General features: G+C 46.4%; 1 protein-coding gene across 11 annotated transcripts in view; it reads left to right on the forward strand.

Annotated features, from left to right (window-relative positions):
- Positions 1-4779: 4779 nt before the first annotated feature.
- FBRSL1 (fibrosin like 1) overlaps positions 4780-12398 on the forward strand; it is a 792844-nt gene continuing 785225 nt past the window's right edge. For 4 of the 11 annotated variants that reach the window (XM_081174688.1, XM_081174693.1, XM_081174694.1 and 1 more), the window contains exon 1: positions 4783-6036. In XM_081174688.1, the coding sequence (XP_081030814.1) occupies positions 5743-6036 (294 nt within the window). In that variant the 5' untranslated portion in view covers positions 4783-5742. Of the gene's footprint in view, positions 6037-12398 lie in introns of all 11 variants that reach the window. The other 7 variants (XM_081174684.1, XM_081174690.1, XM_081174687.1 and 4 more) reach the window with 4 other exon arrangements.

A 12398-nucleotide genomic window follows, 5' to 3' on the forward strand; every position in this document is an offset into this window, starting at 1 on the left:
CCCCCAGGCGCTGGCTTGGAAAGCAAAACAGCAGTAATCTTCTGAGCTTGCAAGTTTTGGTAATTCCAAGTGTATTTGGCCAGCGTAGCATAATTACTATAGGACCAATCAGCGAGTCAGTTGCTCCCAACTTCAGAAATGTACCTCTGCTGTTTTGGGGGGTTTTTTTGTCTCACCAAATGTAGGGAGGGTGCCTTAAAGCAAACTACTGACCCATAGCACACCAACTGCGGGGGGGGGGGGACACGCTGTCCTACCTTGCAAGTCTGTTTGGATTCTGAGACACCGCAAGACACTTTGAACACACTGACATGCTGCACAAAGCTAAGTGCTACTATTTTTAAATATCAATCAATCCATCCATCAATCAAAGAGTGTTACTAATTGCCTAAGGCACCGTTAGCAGAAGTGAAATCTGTAAGGGTTTTTGAAACAAAACAAAACAAAACAAAACAGGAGCTCTTTTGTGTTTTTGAATAAAAATAGTTAAGAGCCTTGCATTCAAGTGGAGAGGGTAAAGGGGAACCAACAAGAGATATTGACTGCTATCCCTTGGGTATGTTTTTCCAGATATCATCTTCCCCTGTTCCATTTCTTTTCTATAGATCTGGTTCTAGACATCCTCACCAACCTTATCTAGATTATAGGAGTTACTACTACAACATAGAAAGTCTCAAACCAAAACAGGGGCTATGTGACTGCTCCGGATGACAAATACTGGTGATGGCAGAGCTCTCCAAACATTTCCTGGGGTTAAGATGTACCAAATGCTTACACTCCAAATGAGTTAATGCAAAATAATTACAGCCCCGGGTGTAAATCCAACTGCCTGCATAAATTAGAATTCTAATTCTAATAAACATGTACCAACCAGGTATGGGGGGGGGGATATTCACCTTTATTTTAGCTACCGTACTTTTGTTATTTGCATGCTGTTTACAAGCAACTTGCCTAACAAGGACTTGAGAACAGCAGCAAAAACCAGCCTACGAACCTTGTGTCTTGAGTAAGGAAAGCCATTTTTAGTTCAAACACAACCATTGATCAAGTTCTCAATGAGCAAGACTTTGACCTCTAAATAAACAGAAGCCACACACCTCAACTCAATCCAATTATAAGGAGAAATAGGTACACCTGTTGAGCAGCTTGTCTTTATGCTTCAAGCCCAGCCCTTTTTACCCAACATTCCTTATGGCTGCTACCCCAGCCCCCTTTAAGCTATATAAAGGAAGAAGAGTGCTTACATCCATAGCCAATGATTTGCTCCTTGCTAACTGGTTGGGAAGGGGAAGATTACTATAGGATGCTACCTTATACCAAGTCAGAATGGCGAGGTCCATTTAAATGAGCCTTTTCTATACATACTAGCAGCAGGGCACAGAATTGCAGGTGGATTCTTTCCCAATCCTGGCAGGAGATTCCCCAGATTGAACCCGAGACCAACTGTATGGAAAGCAGTTTCTAGACAATAGAGCCACATTCCTTCCTTGGACTGGTAAGTCGTTACAGCTGTATAGGACTCTGAAGTTGATCACAATCTAGGGGTGGAGCGTTTTTGCAAGCGAGCTATCTGCTATGCAGAAAGCTGCTTCTCTTCCATAATAGCCCCAAGCTTACTTTTTTAAGTCCCTGGGGTTTCAGCGGGGTTTATGTCCAAGGAAATGTGTATAACTCCCATCCACACCAAACATTTAAAGCACTATGATGCCCACTTTTAAGCAGTCATGGCTTCCCCCAAGAATCCTAAAAAGTGTAGTTTAAGAGTGCTGAGAGTTCTTAGGAGGCCCCTATTTTCCTTCACAAGGGATGTGGGTGGCACTGTGGGTTAAACCACAGAGCCTAGGACTTGCCGATAAGAAGGTCAGCGGTTCGAATCCCCGTGATGCGGTAAGCTCCCATTGCTTTGTCCCTGCTCCTGCCAACCTAGCAGCTCGAAAGCACGTCAAAGTGCAAGTAGATAAATAGGTACCACTCCGGTGGGAAGGTAAACGGCGTTTCCATGCGCTGCTCTGGTTCGCCAGAAGCGGCTTAGTTGTGTTGGCCACATGCCCCAGAAGCTGTACGCTGGCTCCCTCGACCAATAAAGTGAGATGAGCGCCGCAACCCGAGTCGGCCACGACTGGACCTAATGGTCAGGGGTCCCTTTACCTTTACTAGAAGACGGGCTGCAGGACCCAAGGGACAAGGGCTCCACTCCACAGAAGGGTCTTACAAAGGAGAAGTTCTGTCTGAGTACATGAAGTCCCCCAAAGTGTGAAGGTGTCCTAAGGATAGAAGCAACCATACAAGGCCCCCAGACCCTTAACTCAAACCGCAAAGACAAGTCTCTTCAGCGGTGCCTGGTGCCCATTAGGACTGGTAGAGTGGGAGCCCAACAAGTGTAGCCAATGACAGGCAGAGCCAACTAGTTGTATCCCCATTCTCCGTGCTGAATTCCGTAAGGGCAGCTCTATTTTAGACTGGGGCGGAAGCTTTTATGTAAACAAAATAAACAAAACTACCACTCAGTGAAGGAATGAGCAAATTGCAAGGTAGTGGTTACCTCCCCATATGAATACTGACCTTAAATGCTCCTGTTCTTCCCCATGGAGTATTATTAATGACTACAGCTGAGCAATAGGTTTTTTTTGGTGTTTTTTTTACCCCTCACCTGATTGGAGACATCTCCCTTACAAGAAAAATTGCAGAGTCTCCTATGCCCCCTTCCTTGTTGAGGTGGCTGTCAATGGCATATAAAAAAGATTTGCAGTGTGTCAGGGTTTGTGTAGTATTATCTGTCCTCCCCAAATGCTTGCTTGCTTTTATTGTAGTTTGTTTTCCCCACCCCACTCCCCCATTTAGCTAGCTTCAGTATCTGCAATGGTTAGCTTGACGTCTTCTGAAACAAATGTGCCACTCAATACAGATGGCAAGGCGAGGAGGTTGTTACTTCTCTTCCCCCCACCCCAACATTTTAAATGTCTCCTTTATTGCTGAGGAGGGTGAGTGTAATCTTGACAACACTCCCCATGAGGAAGGAAAGGGAAAGGGTAGTATTTCTCTCCCAGTCTCAGGCACCTCTGTTATAGCAAAAATTGCAATGGGTAGCTTGATGTGGGTATCATCACCTCCATAGGAATTTATTTATTTTTTTGCAAATAATTTATTCTTCTAAATACCTAGTTATCACCAATATTGTGGGCTGCGGGGTGTTTTGCTTTTACTCTCTTCTTCCCCTGCTCCCTTTTGTATTTTCTCAAATTGCAGCTAAATAAAAGAGGCAGGCTTCTTCTCATTCTGCAATTCTGTAAGATCTACTTGGCTCCTGCAGCAATAAAACTGGTAGCACATTTGCAAAGCTAAGCAGTGTCGGGTATGGTTTCAAATTGGATGGGGAACGAGTTGAGATTCCTGCATTGCAGGGGGTTGGACTTGATGACCGCTGGGAGCCCTTCCAGCTCTACAATTCTGATTCCACTGACAGTGGTGTCCTCAGGGCAAGACATGGTGGGGCAGAAATCCAAGCCCCCCTCCCAGGATAGTAAGTAGGAGGGCCTCTCAACGGCCACACACCTATTGAAGCCAGTGAAAAGTCCAGGGTCCGCCTCCCCTGTAAAGACCCTCACAAGTGCAAAAGTCTAAAATGACTTAACTGTCCTGAGTTCAGTGGGATTAAGACTCTCCGGTTAAGTGACGGAAGCCTGGGATCCTTCCAAGAATTGCAAGATGAAGGAAATGATTGCCATGAGGAAGCTACAGAGATTGCAAAGGGGGTTCATAGTGTGTGCGCGTGTGTAGCTTGACACTTTCCTCAATTCTTTCCCCTTTCCTAACGTGTTTTTTTTTGGGGGGGGGGGTTCAATTTCCAGGAATCGCACGATTTTGCTTCCCCTCATCTTTCGGATACAGAAACGACTGCAACCAGGGAGGCTGCAGAAATGCTAAAGGCAAGAGGGCTGTGTGTGTGTGTGTGTTTGTGCGTGCGTGTGCTTGCCCTCCCCTCTTTTCACCCTCTTTCCCCAACCTGGGGGGGGGGGACACCAATTACCATTTCTCTCTTTTACCTCCCCCCCCCCGCCTTTTGACGCGGGTCCTCTTAACCTTTCCTCCCCTCCCCTCCTTGGGGAGTTGGTAAGGTCAGCGAGAGAGCGAGAACCCGGGAGGTTTGTTGGAGGGGAGTTGGATTGGGGGGGGGCGGCGGCGGGTTGGAGAGAGAGGGGAGTGCATGCGGGCGAGTGGGAAGCGAGCGCGCGCGTGAGAGAGAGAGACACAGAGAGAGAGGAGAGAGAAGCCGCCGGCTCGGGGCCTGCGCCGGGGAATGACGCGCAGCTGGCAGCCCTGCTCATGCGCGGCCGGCCGGGCGGTGCTTAAAGCCTGAGCCTGCTCGGGAGGTGGGGTGGGGTGGGTGGGGGGAGAAGAAGAGGAGGAAAAAAAAAAAAAAAGAGGAGCGAGAGGGAGAATGAGAATGGGGCGGAATGCGAGCAGGAGAAGCTTGAGGGAGAGCAGCAGCAGCAGCAGCAGCCGGCGCCGCGGCGCAGCAGCCTGAGAGAGAAAGAGAAGCGGGCGCGCGAGGGAAGGAGGAGGAGGCGGAGAGGCAGGCGCAGCTTCTCCGGGTGACAAGGCAGGCAGGCAGGCGGGCAGGGCGGCTGCTGCTGCTGCTGCTGGTGGCGGCGGCGGAGGGAGGAGGAGGAGGAGGAGGGTGGCCGGCTTAGGGAGGCGGGCAGGGCGGAGAGGCTCGCCGGCCGCGGGTGGGAAAGTTGGGGAAGGAGGGGAGCAGCCGGGCCCGGCTGTAGGAGGAGGGGGCGGCGAGCTGAAGGGGGGCGGCGGCGGCAGGAGGAGGATCAGCAGCAGCAGCAGCCGCCGAAGAGGAGGAGGAGGCGGAGGCTGCGCCAGGGAATTTCTCTTCGCCTTCCTCGCAACAAAGTTGCGGCGCGCGCGCGAGCGCGGGATCCGGAACCCTCTTGTTGCCATTTTCGTCTCTCGGCAGGATTCGAACCCGGGGCGGGGCGCTGCTTGCCCCGGGGCGGGAGGGAGTTAAAAAAAAAAGAGGGGGGAGGAGAAGGGGGGAGGGTTCGTCGCGGAGGAGCAGCAGCCGCCGCCGCCGCCACTACCACCACCACCACCACCGCTGCTTCTGTTTCTTCACATCGGCTCTGCTGGTGTCCTGGATTTATTATTTTCCTTTTCCCAAGCCTGGATTCGACCTCCTGGATTTGTCTCTTGTGTTTCAGTTTTTTTGGGGGTGATTTTTTTTAATTTTTTTTTTTTTTTGGACGGGGTGTGTGTGAGTGTGGGGGTAAGCTTGGCTCTTTCTCTCTCCCACCAGATCCGAACTGGAGATCAATTGCACTGTTTGGCTGCGTGGCTTACCTCTCTTTAATTTTTAATTTTATTTTTGCAAGGGAGGGGGAAAAGATTTGTCAAGGTCACTTCGTCTGGATTTACATTTTTCTTTTCTTCTGGATCTCTTTTAATTCCCCCCACCCACCCCCTTCTTCCTCCTCTGCCCTCCATCGGATCACCCTTTCCTTTCCACAGAGGTCTGCTGGATTACATTTCTCTCTTCTATCCCCCCCCGCCCCACCTCCCGCCCCCTTCCTTTGGATTTTATAAGCCTGAAGGAGAGAAGAGAAAAGAGAGAGAGAGAGAGAGACAGGCTGGATTATATTAGGGTGGTATTTTAGAGAGAAAAGACCCACCACACTTCGATCTGAAATACATTTTTGAGGTGGTTTTTTGTGTGTTTGTTTTTGCTTCTTTGAAATGGATGGGAAAATCAGACAGAGCAGGAAATCTCGGTCCCAAAGGGACCGCGTGAGGCGAAGGGATCCAAATGGCAGGGACCGCCCGAATCAGAGCCCTTCCTCGGCATCCGAGAGAGAGCACAGCCCGGGCAAGGAGAATACCAGCCAAAATTGCCCAAATCCTAAGAGCCAGGCTTCTGCAGCCCGGAACGCCAGACCTCCGAGGCGGAGGAGGCGAGAATCCAGCTCTCAGGAAGAGGATTTAATTGATGGATTTGCGATCGCCAGCTTCAGCACGATGGAAGCCTTGGAGGTAAGGATCAGAACGGGTTGCTCTCTTTTCATGGGCTTATGTTATAGGGATTTGGGGGTGGGGTGGGAGAGAGGGAGGGAAGAGCTTGGGGTGTATCTGTTGGGTTTGGCTGGATCCAGCCATCCCCCCCTCCCCTTTTTGCTTCCTTGTCAATATCAATTAACTTCTGGCACATGAGCGATGAGTATTCAAGCCTGGAGGAATAAAAGGCAAGAGGCGTTGTTGGGTGTGGAAGCCTGTGCCTTGTTTGGGGTGTGCAGATGTGGTCCTAAGGTGCAGAGCCTCTGGCTGCATCCTGGGGGTACTTGCTGGGGCCGCTTCTCCTGAGTTGATGTGTAGGCCAAGGCATGTGGTCTTGTGCTTTACTTTCCATTTGAGCTGATAAACCAACTTGAGTTTGCTCAGCGCTGGTTTTCAATGTTTGTTTGGAATTCTAATTGGCTGGCGAGTCTGTGGGGAGAAGTACAAAAAGTTCTCGGTTTGTTTGGGTGGTCTCCCTTTTGCATGTTGGAGGCAGGGTGTCACCAGGCGTGTTTCGAATTGCTTTAAATGTGTGTGCACTGCTGCCCAAGTAATTTTCTTTTTGGGAAATTGAAATCTCCCATCTTTTTGGTTTGCTGTTGTCATTTCCCCCAGATGTGTCTCTGGAGAATGTAAGAACCAAATGGTTAATGTTTTTCATTTTGTGTGGATGGGGAACAATGGTGGAAGGGGAGATGTTCTACGAGACAATATAAATTGGTTTCTGATTTCAAAAAAATGTTTTAAAGACTTGCAGATATCAAATAGATTTCTAATCGCTGGTGAACTATATTTTCTTGGTGTTAATCAGTTGGCAAAAAAAGTAATTGCATGTCTGACTTATTGTGAAAAACGTTTTCTGTGCCAGTACTGCTTGTTTTGTCTGAGTGAAGTTAAAGAGAGCAGAGAAAATTTTAATATGTTCAACGAGACTGTGACAAGCTAGGGGATTTTGGGTGTCTCTTGGTGTTTTTTGTGTGTCCTCTTGATGTGATGGGAAAGTCTGAAGCGATAAGAGACTTTCTGGTAAGTGTGTTGTTACCCTGTTAAAGTTAGTCATTTTGTCCACTCTTAGTATGCTTTTCTAAAAAATTAAAAGTTGGCTGGTATGTTTACTCACGTTGGGTACCTGACTAATTCACAGGAGTGAAGAGTTGGTTTGGATGTCGGCAGGTTTACTGTTCATCAGTGAATATAACATGTTGGCTCCAAACTTTTTCAGCGATGCACTGTGAATATGTGTGGGAGTCCATGGGTTGCATCTTCCATCAGAGTCTTCTGGCTACTGTCTCTCATTCTCTGGAACACAAGTTTCATTTATTGTAGCAAGTTTTACTTACTTGTGAGGTGTCTCAAAGAAAATGCATGTCCTATGGCTTCAGACTCATTTAAGTGTTTCATTTTTTTGTTTTTAAATCCTTGGCTTTTTTGTTTGTTTGAAATCTGAAATTATTGGAGATTTAATGAATGCAGGAAAAGGCTATACAGTATTGTGAAGTTCATGCATGAGATTATCTGGCAAAAGATTATTCTTTGAAGAAGCAAGTTTCATTGTACATCATGTGGTCAAGACCTGGAGCCAATGCTTTTTTTGGAGAGCGATTCAGTTGCCTTTCCTTCTTAGTGGTGGCCCCAGGCCTCATACCTACCTCTGTCACATTTGCTTCCTTTTGCTATACCTGTTTTCTGCTAAAGTCTCTCACTTTTTCCTGGGCATTGACATGAAACTTGTCAGGCGCTGAAGTTCAAAGCCAATGAGCCTTCAGAATTGTCATTGACGAATAGACAAATATGTTACCTCTTCGGGGGATGAAGTATGTCTTGATGGTTGCTTCATTAAAACCTTTTTTTAAAAAAAAACTATGTTACAGTGATGGTAAATATGCCTTTGCTTGCTCCAGAGGAGAAACATACAAATGCAGAAGGAAGCCATGGAAAATAGTTCCCATCTGTCAATCATGAATAGCTGGAATACTGGTGGCCTTGCTTGTGGGGGTGGGAGACCCAAAACAGGGGGAAAGATTCCCTCTAATGTTTCTCTGTGAAGTACAAGGAGAAAAGCCATAAAACAGGCTTCCAAAACTGCTTCGCCATATGGTCATCTGTAGATGCTAGGTAGCTCTTCCAGGTGACTGGATATGGAAGCTCTGGTGGTGGTTGAAAACTGAGAGAGTTTGTTTTTTCTTTCAAAATGGCTAATGCGTGTAGATGAACTAGTACCATTTAGGCCTTTCTAGCAAGACTGTCATAAGGTAGTGACCTAGATTCAACACCCCACTGTAAAGACAAGCAGCTACAGATTCCTTTTTAGCTAGTGTGATGGAGGGGCTTTGGATTGGGGAGGACAAATTTTGGTGTCTGCACAAGCCACCTTGTCTCTTGGGTGTTTAATCCTTGAATCCTTTCAGTCCACCCCTGTTCTCTCTGCTCCTTCATCAGCCTTCCTTTAACTTGGAGCAAGAGTGAACATCTTCATTTTCGTTGAAGTCTTATTTCATTTTAGACATTCCTTCCCTGGTGGACTGTATTGAGGGCTACTAATTGGTGTTTCATCTGGACCAGATCTGTTCAGTTTAAAGCAAGGCTGTTACAATGCATGTATGCTTTCAGACTTGCCCTGGGACCAAAAGTAATGTTTGGGGAGGTTCTGTAGCGCCACACAAAGTACGTTAACTATTCATCCTGCGACTTTTGACTAAAGAGTGATGCTCTTGCAATTGGCAAGTAAAATAAAGTTCCTACCCACACAGAATCATTTTGCCCAAAGACATAATCCCTTGGTGGCAGTTTCTCTTATGTCAGGGGTCAGCAACCTTTTTCAGCTGTGGGCCGGTCCACTGTCCCTCCGACCATGTGGTGGGCTGGACTACAGTAGTTTGGGGAAAGACTGAACGAATTCCTATGCCCAGCAAATAACCCAGAGATGCGGTTTAAATAAAAGGACACATTCTACTCATGTAAAAACACGCTGATTCCTGGTCCGTCCACAGGCCAGATTGAGAAGGCGATTGGGCCGCATCTGGCCTTAGGTTGCCTACCCCTGCTCTATGTAGATGCTGCTTCTGTTTAGTGTTTCAACATTAGGATGGTTATTATTCCCATTTTAAAGATGAAAGCATTGACTCTTACAGAGCAGTTTGCATAAAGATGTCCCGCTGAGTTCAAAGGTCGAAGTTGTGTTAGTGATTCAGCTAATGTTATTGTGTGCTAGCACACCTAGCCTGCTTCACTTGCATGCAGACACATACCTCTGGTGTGGTTATGGGTTCCAACTGGGGCTGGGTGGATGTAGGTTCCAATCTCCCCATGGCCATTTGTTTATGTATTTAACTCACTCACTTCCTGCCATGGAATTCAAGTTGATATATGTCAGTGTTCCCAGATAGGTGTCCTTCCAAGCACAGCACAGCCCAGACCTAGACCTCATTCTGTTCCCTGGAGCCACAGGGTTACACCTTGGACCCAGTCACTTTTTCTCAGCCTACCCTACCTTGCAAGGTTGTGAAGATAAAATGGGGCATGGCCTTGTGTGGTTCCCTGACATCTTTGGCAGTACAGTGGGCTAAAAATGCAAGCAGTATAACCTCTTTGCCTTAAAGTCTGCCTCACAATGTATGAACCAACCCAGGCACCTCCTTTGTGTATTCTCTCCAAAAGGAGCTATGGAGGGTGTCAACCCAGTCAGTTGGCAGGATACAAATAATAAAGTTGTTGTTGTTGTTGTTGTTGTTGTTGTTGTTGTTGTTGTTGTTGTTGTTGTTGTTTTGTTGTTAACAACACGAGAGTGGGCTTCTTCAGTGGTGGCTCCCTATTTGCAATCTCCATCTCTGGTTAGGGATCAGGCAGGAACATTCCCATTTACCCTGGCTCATTGGTTTTTAATTGGGAGGGTATCTTGATATGTCGGCAGCCCTTAATTGTGCTCAACCTTTGGGTTGTATGGGCTCTTGTCCCTTTTAGTTTTTTAGTTTTTGTTTGTTGCTTTTTAAAAAATCTGATTTTAATGCCTTGGTTTCGTTTTTACTGTGCAAGTAGTCTTAGGCACGCTTGAATACAAAAACGTGACTGATGGATATCATTAATAATAATAAATAAGCAATGTTTGCTAGGTATGATAAGCATGGACACATTTCCCTGCACCGTGGCAGAGTAGGTCATGGGTTGTGCAGAAACTGGGAAATATGTGTGGGCAAGTAGCCTGGTGAGGAAGTGACCCTCTTAATCCACACGACAGTGGCTTTGTGAGCACTGTGCCTGCAGCTCACCTCTATCAACATTCAAGAGAGCACCTTCACTTGCAGCATCTTGGGTTTTTAATTGGCTCATCAGAATAAATAGGATAAGCAGAATTCGCTTGTTTCCTTTCATGTGTTGAGCGGGGGAAGAGTGTCTGCTGTACTCAAGGTGCTTTCAGAAGCCAAAGTGGCAATCTGTGTTAGTGTAAGATGTGCGTAGGTTTTCTTCTTCTTTTTAAATTCCAGTAACAAAGCAAAGCAAAAATCACCAGGGACACACCAGTGGGTTTTTCCTTACCAAGGAGCGATTGGTGCTTCTGAGTGTGGGAATTGCCAGCCAGGCTTCTGATGTTAACATTAGTAAAGGGGATTACCAAGACCAAAATCTCTTAAACTAACATATGCCCAATTTACGTCATAGTCCACAATTTTGTTTCTTAAAAAAAGAGAGACTTGGTGGGGCTCATATTGACAATGTAAAGATGCTTTTCTGCTATCCCTCTTAGCAAAAAAAAGTTAGCCATGTTTCTCTGTTGCAGCAATAAGCAAGCCTTGTTCCACCTTAGAGGCTAGCAAATTTATTGCATTCGCATTATGGGCCACCAGCCCATTTTATATTGGATGCATGATTTATTTTGGTGTGCAGGTCAAAAGCAAATACGTACGTACACAAAAGTTTAGACTCCAAAGAAAGCTGAGAAATGGACCAATGTGTTTGTGTGTGGGGAGGTCCCCGTTTCAGTCCTTGGCATCTCCAGCTAAAGTGTCTCCAATCTGCTGGTGATTTGAAAAGGCCTCTCACTCCCTGCCTGGGACCCATGGAGAGCTGCTGCTGGCCAGAGTAGACAACACTAGCCTAAGTGGATAAAGACCCTCCCTTGGTATAATAAGGCAACTTCCAAAACTCTTGATAATGAATACTTGTAGACAGAGCAGAGAAGCTGAAGTCTCCAGCGCTCCTTTTTAAGTGGGTCTTCCCCAAGTTCGTGAGTTCGTGTCATAATTTTTTTTGGCAGCTGAGCCTGAATGGCTGTGCACATGATAGTCTTTCTAATCTTGTTGCTCTGCACCACTTTTTAAAAGTTTGCTTATAAGAACCAGCGATTAGGAAAACAGAGGAGCTGTAAGGCTTGGGTTTCCCCTCTGTAAGTTCTAAATTGCTCTGCATGCGTATGTTGAGATGGATATTTGTGGTGGTGTAAGGATGGAAGGTACGTTCTATTTTATCTCCAGTACAGTATTGGGAATTTCCCTTGTCTCTGCAAAGTTACCACAGTAACCTTTAATGTTCTTGAAAGTACAGTGTTGTGTGCATTCCATTTTCACACAGCTATTCACTCTAGCAGATTTGAGAAATCCAGAGTCTTATAATTTTCTCAGGCTTCCTTGGGTGTAGGCTTCCTTGGGAGTTTACAGTATTTATCCTTCCCTCCAGGTGCTTTCAACCAACAGAGGTGACTGGACAATTAGGAACCAGAATCAAAGTGCAATCTTAAGTCTTTGGTTCACTACATTGCGACACAGTTCATCCCACTCAAAACCTTTAATTTGTGTAAGGTCCTGGCAGTTTGGCTGTGCATGTGTGAGTGCTTAGACAACTGCTCAGCATACAAGTAATTGGGGAGAGGGGGCCATTCTAGAGACATGGCCATGCATATCATATACATACCTGCAAAGAAGGAGCTTTGAGTGAACGGAGTTTCACGCAGCTAACTTTAACTGGCTTCTGCACACCTGTGTGTGCCTACCTGACATTCATCAGTGATCATCTCTTATAAGAGATGGGAATGGCAAGACCTGAACTTGTTCATTCTAAATATATGTTCCTCACACCATGAAAGTAATTATCCTCCCAAATAACAGCGATCATGTCAGAGCTGGTTGGACAAAATGCAGTTTTATAGTGTTTGGTGCCTTGGGAAAAAGCTATCCTCTGGGATTTCCACTTTGCAGGGAAGATTCTAGGCACTGGGACTAAGAAACTTGTCAAAAACTGAGAGAGAGAGAGCTTGCTTGCAGAGTCTGTGGGAAAGGAATTAAATTATAGAGGGGAAACTTGCAGAAAAGAACAGTTAACGGCAGTGGGAGGAGTGAACACTGAGGATT

The sequence above is a fragment of the Podarcis bocagei genome, assembly GCF_964188305.1.
Source record: "Podarcis bocagei genome assembly, chromosome: 16".
Lineage (NCBI taxonomy): Eukaryota > Metazoa > Chordata > Lepidosauria > Squamata > Lacertidae > Podarcis > Podarcis bocagei.